The 21,370-nt window shown below is 41.1% G+C and overlaps 1 protein-coding gene across 1 annotated transcript in view; it reads right to left on the bottom strand.

The window, feature by feature from the left end:
• SHANK2 (SH3 and multiple ankyrin repeat domains 2) overlaps window positions 1–21,370 on the bottom strand; it is a 569,301-nt gene that overhangs the window by 443,158 nt on the left and 104,773 nt on the right. Inside the window, exon 9 of the mRNA XM_065403513.1 lies at window positions 14,829–14,895. Coding sequence (XP_065259585.1) covers window positions 14,829–14,895 — 67 coding nt within the window. The remainder of the gene's footprint in view (window positions 1–14,828; window positions 14,896–21,370) is intronic.

The following is a 21,370-nucleotide window of genomic DNA, read 5'->3' as shown; positions in this document are numbered from 1 at the left end:
ATTAGTTTAGAGACTGTCAGGATTTGTATCTTACACAATTTCTTCCAAGGCTCTCAGATGTGTGAAAATTCCTGAGGTGACTACCAGACAAAGATACAGTATGGACAATATGATGCAGCCATCACACATATCAAGGAGCTGGTGACCAACTATACCATCTTGAAATACCATCGTGTGAACAAAGAGGCAACCATATAATGTGATGCCTGTGAGACAGGGCTTGGGGCATCACTCCTATAATAAAAGGGACTGCCAGTAGTTAGTCAAGATCACTAACTCTCTTTGTTCACACAGTGATATTTTAGGATAGTTTGCCTTCGCTTGACGTATCACATCTAAAATTTAGTCTGAATGCTCTTCAGGGCCAAGTCTGTATCTTACTTTGTATTTTAGGCACTATAAATAATGTTAATAATTATGTGGCATATTTATTTGACAGCTGTTCATTTAAAAAGCTCCTATTTCATGGTGTTTCATATACAGTGTGACAATAAATGGTATGCACCAAAAATTATATTCCTTTAATAGATATTCATTTGCAAGCCAATTTTCAATAGGATTGTAATATTTGGTGTAATATCGGAAGTTCATTCTATAAAGGAGATTATTCATTAAATATTATTTCTGAGAGGACTCCTCCACTAACAAATATTCATTTATATGAACTAAATTTGGATCTGTAAGTAGCTGGCCCAAATAAAGAAGAAAAAAAGGGTTTCTTTGTATAGTTAACCTTAAGCATTTCACCTACTTAACAGCAAAAAATAACCAGGTAGAGCAGCAAAATTAGTATGTGTGGGTGTTAAAAATGAAGGTACAAGCTTCTGATCTAATGTAAACATAGTGGAGCGAGGGAGACAGGCAGAGTAGGGGAGTCACTGACTGACTGCGGGCAAGGAGGAAATATATCGGTATGCAAAGAGATAATAATAGCAACCAGGGTACTAAAGTGACTGCTTTAGATGCCATTTGAATCTAATTTATTTAGAAGGAAAATATTAGTTTTTCTGTATGACACAAAATACGGTATTTTATGTGGTAGGGCAGCCATATAATGAAATGGTATCAATTTTTAAAACCACACCCATCTAAGGGCCTGCTCTAAATTCCATTAGACAACAAGCAACTTTCCATTGGCCTGAATGGGAGTTGGAGTGGACACTAAGTAATTCCAGTAACATGAATATTAAAGGCCAGACAAAGAGTCTTGGTACATCAAAGCCTGTCCCTGATAAATTAATGGATTAAAAGCCTAGATCCTCACTCTACAAAGATATGCTTTACCTTACACCCTATAAGTAGCTCAGTGAGATTACTCAGAGTGCATAAATTTAAGCATGTGAACAAGTCTTTGCAGTCTTAATATTCTTCACCCCATTAAAATTGAATTAATATATTTTTCCTTTTCCTTTTGTCTTACTCTATGTTTACTTCTCTTACTGATTTGGTAATTTCTTTTGTTTTCCTTCCAACTTCTTTATCAAGAAATTTGTCCTGATTGTCTTTTATTCCGGTGTCCTTATTCAACTTCTCTCACCTCTTGCTCCCATTATAAATGGGAGGTTAAAGCCCTGGAACCTACAAACAACTTTCCATCGCTGGAAATTTTAAAATCAAGATTGGAAGTTTTTCTAAAATATATACTTTAGTTCAGGGGTAGGCAAACTATGGCCCATGGGCCGGATTCGGCCTGCCAGCCATTTTAAGCCGGCCCTCAAGCTCCCGCTGGGGAGGGGAGTCTGGGGCTTGCCCCGCTCCGGCACTCCAACCAGGAGCAGGGTCGGGGTCCACTCCACATGGCTCCTAGAAGCTATGGCATGGCCCCCCTCTGGCACACCAGACAGGAAGCAGGGTCGGGGTCACAGAATCATAGAATATCAGGGTTGGAAGGGACCTCAGGAGGTCATCTAGTCCAACCCCCTGCTCAAAGCAGGACCAATTCCCAACTAAATCATCCCAGCCAGGGCTTTGTCAAGCCGGGCCTTAAAAACCTCCAAGGAAGGAGACTCCACCACCTCCCTAGGTAACGCATTCCAGTGCTTCACCACCCTCCTAGTGAAATAGTGTTTCCTAATATCCAACCTAGACCTCCCCCACTGCAACTTGAGACCATTGCTCCTTGTTCTGTCATCTGCCACCATTGAGAACAGCCGAGTTCCATCCTCTTTGGAACCCCCCTTCAGGTAGTTGAAGGCTGCTATCAAATCCCCCCTCATTCTTCTCTTCTGGAGACTAAACAATCCCAGTTCCCTCAGCCTCTCCTCATAAGTCATGCGCTCCACACCCCTAATCATTTTTGTTGCCCTCCGCTGGACTCTTTCCAATTTTTCCACATCCTTCTTGTAGTGTGGGGCCCAAAACTGGACACAGTACTCCAGATGAGGCCTCACTAATGTCGAATAAAGGGGAACGATCACGTCCCTCGATCTGCTGGCAATGCCCCTACTTATACAGCCCAAAATGCCATTAGCCTTCTTGGCAACAAGAGCACACTGTTGTCCACTGTGTGCTCTTGTTGCCACACAGCTTCTCGTCCACTGTGACCCCTAGGTCCTTTTCTGCAGAACTGCTACCTAGCCATTCGGTCCCTAGTCTGTAGCTGTGCATGGGATTCTTCCGTCCTAAGTGCAGGACTCTGCACTTGTCCTTGTTGAACCTCATCAGGTTTCTTTTGGCCCAATCCTCTAATTTGTCTAGGTCCCTCTGTATCCGATCCCTACCCTCTAGTGTATCTACCATGCCTCCTAGTTTAGTGTCATCGGCAAACTTGCTGAGAGTGCAGTCCACACCATCCTCCAGATCATTAATAAAGATATTAAACAAAACCGGCCCCAGGACCGACCCTTGGGGCACTCCGCTTGAAACTGGCTGCCAACTAGACATGGAGCCATTGATCACTACCCGTTGAGCCTGACGATCTAGCCAGCTTTCTATCCACCTTACAGTCCATTCATCCAGCCCATACTTCTTTAACTTGGCAGCAAGAATACTGTGGGTCCACTTCACACAGCTCCTGGAAGCAGCAGCATGACTCCCCTCCGGCTCCTACGTGCTCAATGGCCCCCTCCGGCACTCCAATGGGAGCTGCAGAGGCGGTGCCTGTGGACGGGGCAGTGTGCAGAGCCACCTGGCCGCACAGAGCCGCCTGGCCGCACCTCTGCATAGGAGACGGAGAAGGAACATGCCGCTGCTTCCAGGAGCTGCTTGAGGTAAGTGCTGCCTGGAGCCTGCATCCCTGAGCCTCTCCCCACACCCCAACCCCCTGCCCTAGCCCTGATCTCCCTCCCTCTGAACCCCAATTTTGTGAGCATTCATGGCCCATCATACAATTTCTATTCCCAGATGTGGACTTCGGGCCAAAAAGTTTGCCCACTCCTGCTTTAGTTCAAACAGAAATTAATTCAAGTTTGAACTAAAGTCCATTCAACTCCAAAGTCCTGTGTTATGCAGAAGATCAGATTAAATGATCACACTGGTCCTTCCTGGATTTATAATCTATGAAGCTGCATTAAAGGCCATTGCATTCCTACTGGTAGTTAGTGAAACCTCTCTCCATCCACTAACTTTCCTCCACTGCATCCCCCACACACTTTTCTTTGTTTTGATGTAGGAAACTTCAAGTTTAAATAATCTTGAACAGATTTCAGGTCCTAAATTAATGTAAAACAAACACAAACCCACCTTCTTTTACGCCACCTCAATTTAAGCTACTCAGCCCAATTCAAATTTTCTCTATGAAAATAACTGGGTTTACTCTTGTTTCTCCATTTCATGTGAGCTTTTCAATCTCACAGGAAATCATTACAGAGTATGTACCAATACAAAACAATCCACATCTAGAAAAGTTATATCCTGCCATACATCTATCATAGTCCTGAATTTCCCTGCTACTAATCTTGGGTTTTTTCTTGTTCACAATGAAGTCAATGCAGCTTCAATGGAGAAGGATCAGGCACATTATTCTGAGGGCCTGAGTCAGCAAGGTACTGAACTCCTCTAGAGATGTGCTAACTGCCTTGAACTCCCATTGATTTAAATGGGAGCTTAGGGTCCTCAGCGCCTCACAGGATTAGGCATTAAGTTGAAATTCACTCAAGTACTTCTTCAGCTGTAAAAATAGAAGTTTACTAATGCAGAGGCTTTGTGATGATCCTTCGAACAAGGGGGAATTTCACCCCTTACTGAGCAGCCTAAAATCTTCACCAAAAGTTTTTCAACTTGGCTTAATACTACTTTAAAAATTCTGGGCCTGGTCAACTTCTAATAGTTTAACTCTAATTATCTGTTTAGTTGCAATGGCAGAGTTGTTTTAAGCATTTAATTCCCACCTTTATAGGATAATGTATCCCTCCCACCTACCTTCTTTTTTTGTGAAACAAGAACTTAATCTATGTCTTTAATAATAACAGTTTCACATATGACTTACTATGCTTTCCATTTTTGTCTCTCAGTGGTTATTACCAATTTCTTCTCATATGTTGCCTTGATATATACTTAAATCATATCTTTTCCTTTATTATACTTAAGCTTAATTTTTTTTATTCATACGACATGTGTTACTAAATTGCAACATAGATCTTTGTATATTCAATAACTTAGTAGCTTATATTTGTTGTATGTATTGACCCGAGAATGTCAGCCCACTGTACCTTACTCTGTAGGTCCTGATTCTGTAATCAGGTCCATGAAGGAGAATCATTGCACCAGTTGAAGTCAATGGGAATAGGAGTCTGGCCAAAGAGATGAGATTGCAAGACCAGACCATAATGTTCTGAATTCTATTGCATTTATTCAGAGCTCAATATTGTATCATTTCCTTTCTTACTTTCATTTTAGATTTGAGAATAAGCCTAACAAATCATAAGCAATAATTATGTACTATGTAATTTGGGACACACTGTACTCCAATTTCACATTAGATCAGTTCGAAGGATAAAAAAGTCTAAACTATAATTAATCTATTATCAATATGCAACTTTATATATTTTAATATGCACAAGAAATAAACTAAATTTAAAACAAAGATCAGCCAGAAATATACAGTTTCTGAAAATAATGTTTATGTTTCAAAATTGATGTAAATCGTGTATCTAGTGCATGTCTACGTGCTAGCATACACAGAGAAAAACCTTACTTATGATCAAAGGGACAAGGAAACTACTGTATCTTATTCAAAGTCTGATTCTAGTAGGTAAGACAGGTACACTAACTGATAAACAACCAATTTTCCAATTTGCTCACTTATATACAGTCTGACAAAACATGTCAAATGAATTGCTCTATTCCTTGGTATTCATTTGATAATAATTGATAAGTGATGGCAACGATCAATTTATTTCCTATTTTAATCAACAGCTTATTTTGATGAGAACCAAATTTAGAAAATATTAATGTGAAGTTTTCCTCTGGATATTAGCAATGAATATTCATTTATGGTAGGGGCTAACAGACTACAACTAGAAGAGGTTACAAAAGATGAAGAGTATCTACAGTATACTATGTAGTATATATTTAAAATGGTGAATGATAAAGATCTCAATGTCGCTGCCTTTATATTTGTTTTAATAACATTGTGCTTTTCCATGAGAAAATACCTTATAGCATATGAAACAGGTAAAGATTAATCATACATCTGATAGCCATGTTCATTTGGCATTTATCACACAGTTGCATCCCTTCTGGTTCTATTAAATAACATGATTTTTATGTCTTTTGATATACTATACCTTTTCTTTTTATGCTTTTATTGGTTTAAATGTGTTTTTTTACAACTGGCTTAGACAATATGCTACAGGAATCTGATCTGTAAAAATTAAACTGCTAAATGGCTCTTAAAAATAAACAAACAGAATATGTATTGGACCTGATAGTATTTAATTTAAATATTTGCAACTGAAAAGCCAACAATATTGACCTCAATTACTCTAATCTAATTAAAGAAAATAGGTTAGAAAAGCAAGTTTATCATGAAAAAACATAATATCATTGCTATTTAAAAACAGTTATTCTGTTTATTTAACAACAAAATGCATGTTTCATCTTAAACAGTGTATTTACTGCCACAATGCTAATAAAAACCAATTATTTTTCTTAGTGATGAGAAGTGTTGTTGTTTTTTTAATTCTAAAGCAATTGTCCTATACTAAATACGTATATTTTAAAGAATAAGCTTAATATATTAGCAGACTTTTGGCATTCACAAAAATTATTAAATTACAAAAAAAATCTGCTTGAAAAAACCCACAAACCATCACACATACACATCTCTGCATAATTATAGAGGACTACAGGAATTCAGACTTGAAGCCTAGCAACAGTATCCAAGTCTTAGTTAGTCTGCTAATCAACTACCAAAAACTCACACACCAGCTCAATGTGTTTCATATTTAAAAAAAAAAAACACACAAAAAACCCTCTTGCTTCTATCATCAGACCTGCTGGAGGACAAGATGTATGGTATAAACAAACCTTGTTCACTTGAAGAAGAACAACCCATGTCATTTAATCCATCTGATAATTCATCTCATCACAAAGAGCCAAGGCAAAAAAAGAGAGAGATTTAAAAATAGGTTATCCGAGTCAAAGGATTATCAGCTTGCAACATATTTAATATCTGCATAACTGTATCTAATGAGAGCTTCAGGATTTCTATATATATTATTGTTGGTTTTTTGTATCTCCATCCTATAGAAGCCATAGTAAATGCTGTATAGCAAATGCTTTCTAAACCTCCTGTGCTCATTTACTTGCAGACAGCTGTAGGCTGGATGAAAACAATCAGGGATTAACTTTTCTATTCATCACATCTTTTAATCCATTACTTTCCCTTAGCTTGGAAAATAAATAAATAAATGAATAAATAAAATAAGACAGTACAACTAATTAAAGGACGAATGAAAACGGGTGTAAATCTGTAACGTGTAACTGCTGTGCAGTTCATGAAGATTGTATTGTACAACAGATGTGATGTCTCTTTCAAAACAGAAAAAAAAGATGGAACTGTATAAGCACAGAGCTGCAAGATATTTCTGGATTCCAGGGAGTTTCAAAATATGTAATCATTCAAATAAGGTGTTTTACTGTGTTTATCATCCCTGGAAAAGCTCATTAGGGAACATCTCGGATTAGAGTAAATTGAGTGATGTACTGAGTGTTATGAGGCTTTTGCCTCATAACAACAACTTTTCTTGCCTTACAAAAATACTTTTAACTTGTTTCAAACACAGTTACTTCAGAAGAATAAATGACATAAGAATTTTTATTTACCTTTTGGACATCTGTAAAATGCAACAAAAATAAAAAAAAGATTCTCTGCTGTTTAGAACCTTGTTTAACAAGAAATACAATGATATGAGAATTTACTTTTAATCCCTCAGTGTTAACCTTTTCCCCCTCCCCTCTGAATTCTTTATCTCTTACACAGGATTAGGTTTTCCAAAATGGCACCCACTCTTGTTAGAAGTAAGATTGCTCTGAACATCCTTTTTAATACCAGTGAGTTTCTTATGGTACACGAGTTATTTTCAAGAGTCTTTTTGTGTCTGAAAACTGGTAGTGTCCAACCTAAGAAATATGTAGCAGTTTGTGATCTGGTAGATAATTGTTCTCCTGTTGGTGACTGCCACAGAAAAGTCATCAAGTTACAGAATATACTAACAGGAATGCAGAGTTACTTAAGCTTAATTGACAATAGGTGGAAGGAAAAGCAGCAAGGTATCTCCATTAAGCAAAGGAAAAATCGAATGATCTGAGCAGCAAAGGCATGGGCTCTGTCAGGGTTCCCTCCCCATTCTGAACTCTGGGGAACAGATGTGGGGACCCACATGAAAGACCCCCCTAAGCTTATTTCTACCAGCTTAGGTTAAAAACTTCCCCAAGGCACAAACCCTTTCCTTGTCCTTGGACGGTATTGCTGCCACCACCAAGTGATTAGACAAAGATTCAGGAAAAGGACCACTTGGAGTTCCTATTTCCCCAAACTATCCCCCCCAAACCCCTTCATCCCCTTTCCTGGGAGGCTTGAGAATAATATACTAACCAATAAGTTAAAGTGAGCACAGACCAAACCCTTGGGTTTTTAAGACACAAAAAATCAAATCAGGTTCTTAAAAGAAGAACTTTATTATAAAGAAAAAAGTAAAAGAATCACACCTGCAAAATCAGAATGGAAGGTAACTTTACAGGGTAATAAAAAGATTTTAAACACAGAGGATTTCCCTCTAGGCTCAACTTCAAAGTTACAAAAACAGGAATAAACCTCCCTCTTAGCATAGGGAAAATTCACAAGCTAAAACAAAAGATAATCTAACATATTTCCTTGCTATTACTTACAATTTCTGTAATTTTAGATGTATCCTTTTAGGAGCTGGTTTACCTGCTTGGTCTCTCTCATTGTCCCAAGAAGGAACCAACAAAAAGAGCACAAACAAAACCTCCCCCCCCCAGATTTGAAAGTATCTTCTTTCCCCATTGGTCCTTCTGGTCAGGTGCCAACTAGGTTAATTGAACTGATTAACCCCTTACAGGTAAGTGATTCTGGCCAGGAGGGATTTTATGTTACTGCATACATAAAGGTTGTTACCCTTCCCTTTATATTTTTGACAGGCTCCATGGAACTCAAACTTGTCACATGTAGGGATATCATTGTTTTCACACAACATATACACACAACCTGGAAACTGAGGCAGAATTTGGCCTTCTGACTCCTTCTCATCCCTGGATTACCAATAATAGCTGTAAGTAGAGGGTCTGATATTGCAACCTTCACTTAAGCCAAACTGCCCTGGAAATGAAGTGGAATTTTGCTTGAGTAAGGGCTGTAGTGCTAGACCCACAGAATGAAAGCTGATGCCATCTTTGTAGGAAAAGAGAAAAAGCAATCCAGCTTCATATTAGTCATTTTCTACTGGATTGGAAAATGCCTATAAACTCCATCAGTAACAACAGGGCATTTTCTTAGCATTGCTTGTTGGGGCTGGTCGAGACCCATGAAGAGCCCTTTGCAAAGCCATTAATTGGGCTCTCCCTCTTGATTGAAAGGTCCAAGGTTTGGTGTGTGACTTCCTACCCTACCCCACTCTAAATTTCTATGAAATGTTAGGTAGTGGGAAGGGAATAGGACACGGGAACAGGTAATGTACCCAGAAGTAAGGTGTGCTTATGTAGGACATTAGGAGAATAGTGGACTGAGATTTCCTTTTTCATAGGAGGAGAGATCTGCAATGTGTGCCAACTCATACTACTATAAAAGCAGCAATATCCTGACTTCCTAGTGGACTCAAGTTATAATCACTGCTACTGAACAAAGCAGCTCATTCTTTACAACATGTTGTACAGGACCATGAATGGTAAACATCACACTACAGGTGCTAGGTCTCCATGACTGCAGGTTTGGCAGCATTACCTGACACAGCCATGTGGCTACTACTGATATAGTACAAGACTACCACATAATGACTTCTGTATGGAATGTACATGTGTTTTCCAATTCCTATTGCAATAGTCTGGGGCAGCAAAATGGTCTAAGAGGAACATTAATTAGTAAATGTAAAATCAGAAGATGGACTCCTTGATTGGGTCCTTCTCCAAAGATTACAGGTCACAAGCGATTAATAATTTTGCACATTTGAAATGCCTCAGTTGTAGAAATCCAAAAACTTGTTTCTGTCAGGATAAAAGAAAACCTGCTCATGAAGTTATTGAAATTAGGTCCAATCTGCCATTTCCTGTCATGAGTATATAATTAAAATAGACCATCCCTAAGATGGCACACCTGAGGCCTGGTCTACACTACCCGCCGGAATCGGCGGGTAGAAATCGACCTCTCGGGGATCGATTTATCGCGTCCCGTCAGGACGCGACAATCGATCCCCGAATCGACGCTCTTACTCCACCAGCGAAGGTGGGAGTAAGAGCCGTCGACGGGAAGCCGCGGAGGTCGATTTTGCCGCCGTCCTCACAGCGGGGTAAGTCGGCTGCGATACGTCGAATTCAGCTACGCTATTCGCGTAGCTGAATTTGCGTATCTTAAATCGACCCCCCCCCGTAGTGTAGATGTAGCCTGAGAAAGAGATGGGTGGACTTTTTTAGACAAATCTTGATTGCCATTTGCATTAGCTAGATGCCTATTATGTTTTGATTTAAGGAAGTATCAATAGCCACACAGAGTCTACCAAGACTACCAAGAGTTAGAAGATTGCTGGCTTTATTCTTCAAAAAAATAAAGGCTGGGATTTGTTCCAGTGCCTGTTTTGTAGTTGGAGAATCCTGTCATATATTCCATGCAGCCAGTGTTCAATTTCCATCTCTCACTTGCCACCTGCAGAGAAAAGTTCTGGAAATACATGAAGTTTAAATCCTGTATCCATAAATACTGAAGTCCCTTTCTTCCTATAAGCAGACATGATTTGTTGTTTCTCTGTTTTGTTTTGTCATCTTAAGATAATGCACATACATTTTCCACAGGCTTTAAAACTAAAGGCTCATTCCACATTAATGGTTCCTTTCCTTTTTTTTTTTTAACAGCAAAACAAAAATGCATGAGATTGGTAATAATTGGGTTGTGTTGGTAGGTTTACTACTTTTGTCTGCTTCCTATAACCACTGAACTCCATATCCTCCAACTATTCAAAAATCTTCCACTGGGCAAGAACATAACATAAGAACATAAGAACGGCCATACTGGGTCAGAACAATGGTCCATCTAGCCCAGTATCCTGTCTTCCAACAGTAGCCAATGCCAGGTGATTCAGAGAGAATGAACAGAACAGGTAATCATCAAATGATCCACCCCGTCGCCCATTCCCAGCTTCTAGGAAACAAAGGGTAGGACACCATCCCTGCCCATCCTGGCTAACAGCCATTGATGGACCTATCCTCCATGAATCCTCCATGTCCAAGGGACACACACTGCAAGGTTGCTTAGATTCCTAAATGTTTCCCAAGTTTGGAGGATAGACATCCACCTTAATGAAGAGTTATTGTTAAATAGGTATAGAATGTCTTTTAATAACCTTGTTCAATTTCAGGAACTTCTCTAAAACAGAGGACATTTTTCTAGAGATGTCAGATAATAAACGTCCTTAAAAGACCTCCTAATCTGAATCATCCCTCTTATCTTCATCAGGATGTTGGATTGAAACTTATTCTTTCAACCACTCCTCAGCTGTCTGATGGTCATTTTTTCCATCATGAAGCCTCCTGACTTTAAAAAGGAGCATTACTCATATGGCAATATGTCTGACCTCAGCCAAAAGATAGATGAAGACAATGGGTAATAATACACCCAGTATAAATAAAGGCCAAGTTGGTGAAGTTTAAACACCAGCATTGCTCTATATGTTCAGCATCACAGAAGCTCCATTCTCATTCTTTATTTCAGTTTTTTCACTCAGTATCCTGCTTTGTCCACATTGTGGAACTATTCCAGAAATATACATTTTTGTAACTTCACTATTAAAAATTAATGTTAAAAATGTTAAAGGAAAAGTACCTCTGTTAAATCAAAGTTAATGTGAAGAAATTCAAACAAGTAATGCTTACTCTTTATCAAAGCCACCACCATCATACCTATCCATCTAGAGCCAGCACTTAGTACCAAGATGTCTCACAAGCATTGATGAATTTATCTTCACAACACCCACGTGATAAAATGAAGCTTCACTATCTCCATTTTATAGAAGAGGAACAAAGGCATCGAGGGAGGTTAAGAGTGACTTTCCCAGTGTCACAAAGAAAGTCTGTGCGACAGCCAGAAATTAAGCGCATATCTCCTGAATCCTGCTCAAGTGCCTAAGCCACAAGGTGATCCTTCCTTCCCGGGATTGAGTCTCATCCAGCTACTTTTCAGCTACATTCCATTTTCCGTCATATACTGAGACAACTGGGAAACAACACTGTCCATGCTTGATGAGAAAATAATGTGGAGCTGAGCATTAATCACGTATTGAGGACATTGCAGCAGTGGAATCATGGGCTGCATGTAAGTGGATCCCTTTTCAGTAATGGGGCCTTTGCCCTGTAATTAATAATTTATACTCTGCTTTTTCTTGATTTCTTTCTTGTACTGTGTACAATTTTTTAAAAAAGAGAATTAACTATGTGCAGAAAAATGTAATATTTCTTTGTGTACAGAAGAATTGGACAAAACCACAATATTAAAAAGCAACACTGCAGGAATAAATTGGAACGTTTGAATTAGCCCTACTGACTGCTTTCATTTTAACATCTTTACAAAGTCGTAGAACCATCAAAAATCATTTGTAAGCACAGGGTAATAAGATGACATGCTCATTAGGGATAGGCAATTGGTTCGTTTTCAGCAACTGCTTGACCTCATCAACTTGACATTTTCAAACCAGCACTGGTTGTAAATGCAGAAAGAAGAAAAAGAAACTAACTGAAGGGACCTGTTTTCAGTGTACCACCATGTTAAGTATAGGGCTACCTAGAAAGCTTAAGTTTTATGCAAGTCTCTTCAGTTTTGTCCAATAACCACACATCTTGGAAAAAATAAACAAAGAATATCACATGAGATTAAAACTCATGATATCTGATCTAGTTTTCAACTGCCAGCAATGAGCACAGAGAGCCACTCAGAAAGGGGGTTGTAAAGATGGCTTTAATCCACATTTGTATTCCCGCAATCCTGGGCGGGATATGAGCTGTGCCAGTGCCCCAGCATAACTGAGGCTTTGTCAACACACAGTCTTGCACTAGTTAGTTAAACCAGTGCAAATGATTGTGTGGACACACTTATTTCAGTATGAGTGGCTTTTTTGGTTTAGCTTGAACCTGTTTCTAACTAACGAACTAAACTGAAATAAACCTGGTGTAAACCGAAATAAGAGTCTCCAAACAGTCCTTTGAATCAGTTAATCTAAGTAAGCTTAAAATCCCATTTTAAATTAAACCCATGCAATTTTATATGTAGTCAATCTCTTCAAGCAGATTCAAGGCTGTTCTAAAGCAGCATTTTTCAAAGTTCGGGTTGCGACCCAGTACTGGGTCGCGGCATGTAAGGCACTGGGTCGCTCTGGACAGCACCGCCGACCGGGATGTTAAAAGTCCCGTCGGCAGTGCTGCCCAGCTAAGGCAGGCTAGCGCCTACCTGTTCCGACACCATGCTGCACCCCAGAAGTGGCCAGCAGCGGGTCTGGCTTCTAGGCAGGGGTCTCTGCGCACTGCTCCCACCCCGAGCACCGGCTCCACACTCTCATTGGCCGGTTCCCGGCCAATGGGACCTGGGGGGAGGGGCAGTGCCTGCGGGTGAGAGCCATGTGGAGCCACTTATGCGCCTCTGCCTAGGAGCCAGACCTGCTGCTGGCCACTTCAGGTGTACCACGGTCCACGGTGCCAGGACAGGCGGGAAGTCTGCCTCTGCACGCCAGCTGTGCCACTGACTGGGAGCTGCTGGAGGTAAATCCATGCCCCAATCCCGCATCCCAATCCTCTGCCCCAGCTGTGAGTCCCCCCCAAACCCTTCATGCCCAGCCCCACCCCAGAGTCTGCACCCACAGCCCAGAGCCCTGAACCCCTCCCTCACCCAACCCTCTGCCTCAGAGCCCCCCCCCCAAACCCAGAACCCCTTCCGGGGGGGAGGGCAGTGCCTGTGAGTGAGAGCCACATGGAGCCGCTTGCGCGCCTCTGTGTAGAAGCCAGACCTGCTGCTGGCTGCTTCAGGCGCAGCGCGGTCCGCAGTGCCACGACAGGCAGGAAGCCTGCCTCTGGCACCTAGGCTGCACTGCTGACCGGGAGCCACCGGAGGTAAGTCCGCGCCCAACCCCGTGCCCCAATCCCCCACCCCAGCCCTGAGCCCCCTCCACCCCAAACCCCTCATCCCTGGCCCCACCCCAGAGCCCCACAGCCCAGAGCCCTGACCCCCCCCCACACCCCAACTCCCTGCCCCAGCCCCAAGCCCTCCCCCAAACCTGGAGCCCCTCCTGCACTCCAAACCCCTTATCCCCGGCTGCACCCCAGAGCCTGCACCCCCAGCCCAGAGCCCTGACCCCCTCCTGCACCCCAACCCCTTGCCCCATCCCACAGCCCCCTCCCACATTCTGAACCCCTCATTCCCAGCCCCACCTCTCAGCCCTCACCCCCGCACCCCAACTCTCTGCCCTAGCCCTGAGCCTCTCCCACACCCAAAACTCAGCATCCCCAGCTCCGTTGGATCACGGGCATCAACAATTTTCTTCAACTGGGTCTCCAGAAAAAAAGTTTGAAAACCACTGTTGTAAAGTATGTGTACCCCGAGGGGCTGTCACAGGGGATTGGCCCAGACATCCTCCTTTCCTCTCAGCCACCCTCTACTTGCTGCAATTAGGGGGCATGGCATATGACAGGAAGTGCCATGCAGGTCCTAACCAGTGGAGGATCTCTGTGTTGAGGTAATCCTCCTGTGAGCAGCTACACCAGCTTTAGCACTGCTTTGCACTGGTGACACAGTACACAGCAGCCTGGCTGAAGGGGGGACTTTGCCCTCTCTGGCTTGTGTGTGTGTTTAATCTGTCCAAAACTGATCACACTTACTCAGAACACATCTTACTCAGAACACAGCTATCATCCAGTAGTGGTTCTTATATCCAATTTTCTAAAACAAAGACTCTCTGAAAAACAATTTGGCCTTTTTCCTATTCCTTCACATTTTAGAAAATGGAAGATAAACTTAGAATATTTCTCTGTATCAACTGCATATTCAGCCTTCTGATTATATTTCACATAAAACCAGATTTAACTGTTCTTTATAGGATTTTAATCTGGATCTAAAGATTCCAATCAACATTTCATAAAGCTTTTCATTGTCACTAGTTTGTAAATATTTTACTTACCAATATCTGTTTCCTTGTGATTTTTGATATATTCAGCCAGCTCAAAATTTCCTGCTATTATGGCCACCTAAAAGATTGTAAAATAGCTCAAATTAATATGTGCTCAGTCATACACTGACAAATATACATGTTACATTATACAGAGATAGATATTGGTACACACAACATAAATGTATTGTTCCATATAACAAAATGGGATAAAGTGCATTTACTTTGCATCTTTGACCCTCTCTCCTCCATGCACATATTATTATATTTATGTTAATTTGCTAAAACATAATACAAAGAAACAGGAATCTTGTATCATAGACATAGACAAAGCAAGATCTGCTGCAATGGGAGCACTGATAAAAATGGAGCCCAGACAGGGCCACCCCTTTCAACCCAGAACTGTGAAGGGGAGACCCATCATTATGGGGGTACTAGGACCCAGGTAATGTCTCCCCTCCCCTTCTACTTGGGCTTGGGAGAAAGATGCAAAGAGGAGCCAGACAGCCACTGCAGCCAATAGGAGCAGAAGCAGCCAAAGCAAGGACCTTTCGTCCTTTGAAGAACTTTCTCCAGTTTTGACTGGACTTTCTCTGCCCTGTGCTGATTGGCTGTTTGCTCCACCGTCTCCATCTCCCTCTGCCTCACAGTCTCTTCATCTCAGTATCATTCCTCTTCCCCACTTCCCTGTCCCTCACACCACCATCCCTTTAATGTCCTCTCTCTCTTCCCTTTAGCTGATCCCTTTTATTAAACCCACCCAAAAAACAAAAATAAATAAAACATCATGGAACTAACATGACATTTGCCATCATCACATTTGTGTCTCTGGTTGCATGTTATAACCCCTTCCCCCACCATGTATCTGTCTTCTCTATTTAGATTGTAAGCTCTTCAGGGCAAGGACATCTTTTTTTGTTTTCTCTTTGTACAGTGCCTAGCATAATGTGGTGATGGACCATGACTAGCATGCCTAGGCACTATTGTACTACAAATAATAAATAATCTTAATAATAACAACAATAAACCATCTCATTAAACCATATTCACTTTACATATTAAAAAAAAAAACCTTCTGAGGGGGCTTACGAGGATGGTGAATGGATAGGGACTCTTTCATGTCTAGTGCCAGTTCCAGTTATTCCAGATGAGTATCACATGCAGCATACCTGAATTTTTCTGTGGAGACTCTGAACCCAGAAATTTAAGACACTGTTTTCCCCTCATTGTTCCTATCTCCCTTCTAAATTAATGGAGATATCCTATCTCCTAGAACTGGAAGGGACCTTGAATCGAGTCCAGCCCCCTGCCTTCACTAGCAGGACCAAGTACTGATTTTGCCCCAGATCCCTAAGTAGCCCCCTCAAGGATTGAACTCACAACCCTGGGTTTAGCAGGCTAATGCTCAAACCACTGAGCTATCCCTCCCCCCGAGAAGAGAAGCAGAGATTGCAATGGGGAAATGAGAGAGGGCCATAGAAGCAGTATTACCAGCCACAAACAATCAAATATCATGAATCAGATACCAAAAAACCATTAGATTGCCTTAAAATCATGATATTTTAAAATATGTATATATTTTAATAAATATATTAAAATAATACATAATTTTGTTTTTTTTATCTGCCTTCCAACTGTTAAGCCTTTTGGGGAAGCTACCCACTCTAAATTCAACCTTAAGGGTATTTCTACGCTGCAATTAAAAACCCATGGCTGGCCTGTGCCAGCTGACTCAGGCTCTAGGGGCTTGGGCTAAGGGTCTGTTTAACTGTGTTGCAAAAGTTCTGGGGCTCTACCCCAGAGCCCTAGAAATGGGATTCCAGCCCAAGTCCAAATGTCTATATTGTAATTAAAACAGACCCTTAGCCTGAGTCCCCCGAGTGCACTGACTAAATAATGCAAGTATCTCTACTGTCTATGTGCAGGGGTACGCACTCACACTCTTGTAACCCTTTTCCCACTCTTGCCCCCAATATTTTTTCACCTTTCAGGGTTCTCATTGCCTCTTTACGTCAGTGAGAACCACCCTTTTTCCAGACAGCAGCCTGGCTTCTTTCCTATTGGGAACAATGGGAGGTAGTGGCCATCTTTCTTACAAGTAGTAAAAACCGCCACATGTATTCGTTGTAGAGAAAAGATGGTCAGCTTAGCTGAGGAAAACCTGTGGCCTCAGGGCTATTACAACGATGAGAACAAGTGGCCATTTTGAAACAGGAGAGAACTTTGGAAATTTACTGCTAAGGGAGAAGAGTTTATTCACTAGCTCTGCTAGCTCATAAAATGTAAGGTAATGAAGTAAATACATTTTTTTTAAAAAGTATCTAAGATGTTCTCAGAGTGTGAGATGTATAAAGTTTGGAGTTTGTGTAGGCAGTGATTGTTTTAGGTATTGTACCAAAAGAAGGTGAGACTCAGCAGAACAAATTTTGTAAAGTGCCCACTTTTAAAAATTACACTCAAACTAATTAATAATTTATTTAAAATCCCCCCAGGAAAAGTTACTCACAGATTATGTCTATAAATTTGAAGAAGATACTCTGTACTGTGTATAGAAAACAGAGTTTGAATTCCTACTGTAAATTAAAAACTCAGTGTAACCTAACCAACACCTCCATATATATAAATGTAAAATAATTGCATTTATTTTCTACAATTTTAGATCAGCCCAAATTATTTGTACAGTATTGATCATTCTGCTATTAGTGCAGTCTCAAACATCTGCACCATATGTTTGGGACTCAAGGTGAACGTGCAACCATGTATTCCTACTTTAACTTTGGAAAAAGTCTCATTAATACTTATGAATATGGTTGTTTGCAGCAAGGATGGGGGAACTGGTTCAGAAAAAATAAAAAGTGGTTGCTTCCTTTTCCCCTCTCCTTAACTCCCAACATATATAGCCATGGCTACTTGAGACATTCCTGAAGGCCTGAAACTGTCTCTCCATTACTCTCCTCCCTCCCAACCTGAAACACATAAATATCTTTGAAGATTCAGTTATGAGACCAGAAGTTCTGATTATCCCCCTCCCCTGAGGCCCTCCTCCACCCGTTTGCTCCTCTCCGCCCCCTCCCCCAAGGAAACCTCCTGCCCACTGCTCTCCTCTGCCCTTCCCCCGAGGCCCCCCTCACGCTCACCTGCTGCTCGCTCCTCTCTACCCCCTCCTCCAAGTACCTCCCTCATGATGCTCACTCCTTTCTGCCTCCTCCCCCCGCCAGCCTTAAGGGCGAGCGGCAGGAGCCTCAGGGGAAGAGGACTAGTGGGGATGAGACCTCAGGGTGGAGTGCAGGCGGGGCCACAGTCTGTGTGTGCTGAGCACCCCCTATTTTTTTTCTGTGGGTGCATGAGCCCCAGAGCACTCACGGAGTCAGCACCAATGCTTTTTATCATTTATCATGGTTTAAGAGAGTTAAGTCTATGCAGTTTGCGGGGTCTAACCTCCACTAGCTGGTCATTAGTTGACAACTGAAGTCCTCTACACAAGCCACTATGGCCTAATATCTCACAATAACAAATACATTTCCCATATACCTCTTTTTGTTAGAGCACCAAATGAAGCCCAAAAGGTAAAAGGTTGTACATGCTGCTTGCCATGTTCACATCATAAACAAATGTTTTCATCTATTTAGTCTCCACTTTCCTCTGTAAATTATTTCATAGTCACTTAAATTATATTGTCCACTGTAAAAGCTTGATGTAATAATTATGATTTCTTACAGGAAACACATTTCTTACTTAGATTTTAAACTCTTTGGGGCAGATACCATTTTTTTGTTCTATATTTGTACAGTGCCTAGCACAATCAAGTTCTCGTCCATGACTAGGGCTCCTAGGCACTATGGTAATACAAATAATAAATAATAACTTTTCAGAATATTATTAAACCAGAAGATATTGAGGATGTTTGAATAAGTGAACAGCAGCCAAGCATAAATGAAAGCTTAAAAGCAAACCACAAATGCTCTAAGTGAAATTAAACAAAATATATATGTTAATTATATATACATATATTTACAAACACACAACGGTTATACAGATGTATTTTAAAATTGATTATCAGCAAACAGTTCTGGGTATGTGCAACATATACATTTTCCCCATTAAAATAACTCTGCCCACAATGTAAAATAGTACAATGCAAAATGTTTACTGGGGATAAGTGTGTAATTATTTTTCTTTTCACGATTTCAATAGTAGGGAAACTCTGTGCCTTGATACTTTCAGGTTGTGATACTTATTGCTATGAGTCATTAACAATGGGTCAAATCAGTTCCCATTACTACCGGATTGCAGTCCAAGGAGTACAGAAGGATGGATTATTTTCTCAGCTGCATCATAACCTTCCTGGACCCCTATCGATTCCTGTGAGGAATCTGTTCTGGGAGAAGGGGTTAGGGTTAGGAGTGGTATGTGTGCTGTGTATGGTCATCCAGAAACCAGCAGGGAATCTGCTGAAAACTTAACACTCTCTAAAGCTGTGTCAATTTTTTTGCACTCCTTTTCTGGGGTTTTAGGAAAGTTTTCAGGAGAGGACATCCTGTCGGCACAGCAAGTGATGGGGTGGAAGAAAGCTATAGTCAGCCAGGAGACAGTGCAGAGACACAGGGCCTCCATGCAGACAGTGCTGGCCTCCAGTATATCTCACAGGATTCACATTGCTCTTGTGAGATCTCCATGTTTTTGAGATACACACCCCCTATTCAGTCCACGGGATAAGGGGCTGAGGTGGCCACCGCAAATCCCATCCACCTTTTCTCAACAGAACAGTCCAGGGACCATTTCCCTCCCCATGTGCATATTTCCCTGTAAAGGAACAATGTGGACCAAAAGCAATACTTCAGAAAAGATTAATGGCCCTTTTTGCTGGACTCGAAAGGATTTAACTCTTCCATCAAGGTAGGGGGCTTTACATGCTTTATTCCCTCTGGATAAAACTCACTATTGGTGAAGGGCCTGAATCAGACCCTCCATTCTGCAGAACCCTATGATAACTTCGCACAAGGGGGCCTCAGTTCTCCCTGCAAGCTGAGGAAAGTAGGTGTCTCCATTGCAGGGGAAGGTTTTTTTAATCTAATCACCCAACATAAGACAGTAGCACCTGATTTTCCAGTGCCTTGCCCCATGTGTCGTCATTTACACCAATGCCCAAGTGGGTACCCAGTGCTACCAAACAGGTGCAAAGCAACAGAGAATCAGGTCCACTATGTCCTCATCGCCATTTCTAATGAGGGCCTGAGGACTTTCAGGCAATTAGCCATTAGATCCAGCTTTAAAAAAAATCCCATTTTCCTACATCACTTGATTGAACTGCATATGGATTGAAAATCGGAACTTTACGAATGCCTAGAAAAATGCTGTGCAATTACCTCTGGAACTGCATTTATGATTGGCACTGGTTGGAGAGCACAAGTATGTCTGTATTTTGTACTAGAACTAAAAGAAACTAAATTGATCTTTTGCATAAAAAAGGAAGCTTAAATCAACTGGAGCAACAGCATTCTTTATAACCTTCCATGTGTCCAAGGTGTTTCTAAGACACTTATCACTTTGCTATATAAAATAACTTAGCCATGCTGCAGGACATTAAAGGAGATTCATTATTATTTTTCATTTTTATTGTTAATGCATTGTCCCCTATTGACTTATTCTTACAATACCCTAAATAAATAAATCATATTAGTTCCTTAGTATCAGCAGCCAGGTTTTCCTGCCAAGTTATGTGCTCAAATAGAATGCATTGGACATGGCAACAGGCTGAGATGACTCAAGCTGGTTAACTCCCAGACAAGAAGTTTAGCTGCATTACATACTGCTCACGTCAATGAAACTACCCGGGGCAATTATCCTCTTACTGGGTATTCTGGGATGGAGCAGCTTTGACTACAGTGAGCAATAATTATTATGGAGAAGAGCTGGCTGGAGAAATTCATAAAATTCAAAATGTATATGAAAAATGGGGAAAAAAATCCACAGACTTTTTTCACTATTTTTCAACCAATTCTATTATGCAGTATTATAAAATCATACCCATTGTCATTGCCAGCGCAAGACTGTTTCATACAGTATGGTATATGGACTGTTCTCTATAGTAGTGCTTAGACACAAAGCTGATGGGCACTATAGAAACCTTAACATGCTAAATAGAGAGATAGTAAACCATACACCAATCACTGTTACAATGTAAACTGTGCTTGTTTTCTTTCTGTAATAATTTAGGACAAGATTTGGATACCTATACTCAACGGGCTTGTGGTGCAAGCTGCTGCTCAAGATGAGTTGGGGTATCAGAATCTGGCCCTTATCAATGAATGTCCCATTATTTTAAAGTGTAACCTATAAGTACTAAGGTGCTGTAGGTTCTATGAGCCTAACAGTAAAGCTGTTCAACTACAGCAGAACCTCAGAGTTATGAACACCAGAGTTCAAACTGACCGGTAAACCATACACCTCATTTTTGAACCAGAAGTACACAATCAGGCAGCAGCAGAGACACCCCCCCTCCCCCCAAAAAAGGCAAATATAGTACCGAACTGTGATAAATGTAAACTACTAAA

Source organism: Emys orbicularis, chromosome 4, assembly GCF_028017835.1.
Source record: "Emys orbicularis isolate rEmyOrb1 chromosome 4, rEmyOrb1.hap1, whole genome shotgun sequence".
NCBI lineage: Eukaryota > Metazoa > Chordata > Testudines > Emydidae > Emys > Emys orbicularis.
Note: the sequence above shows the minus strand (reverse complement) of the source record. Positions and strands in the feature narration are given on the sequence as shown.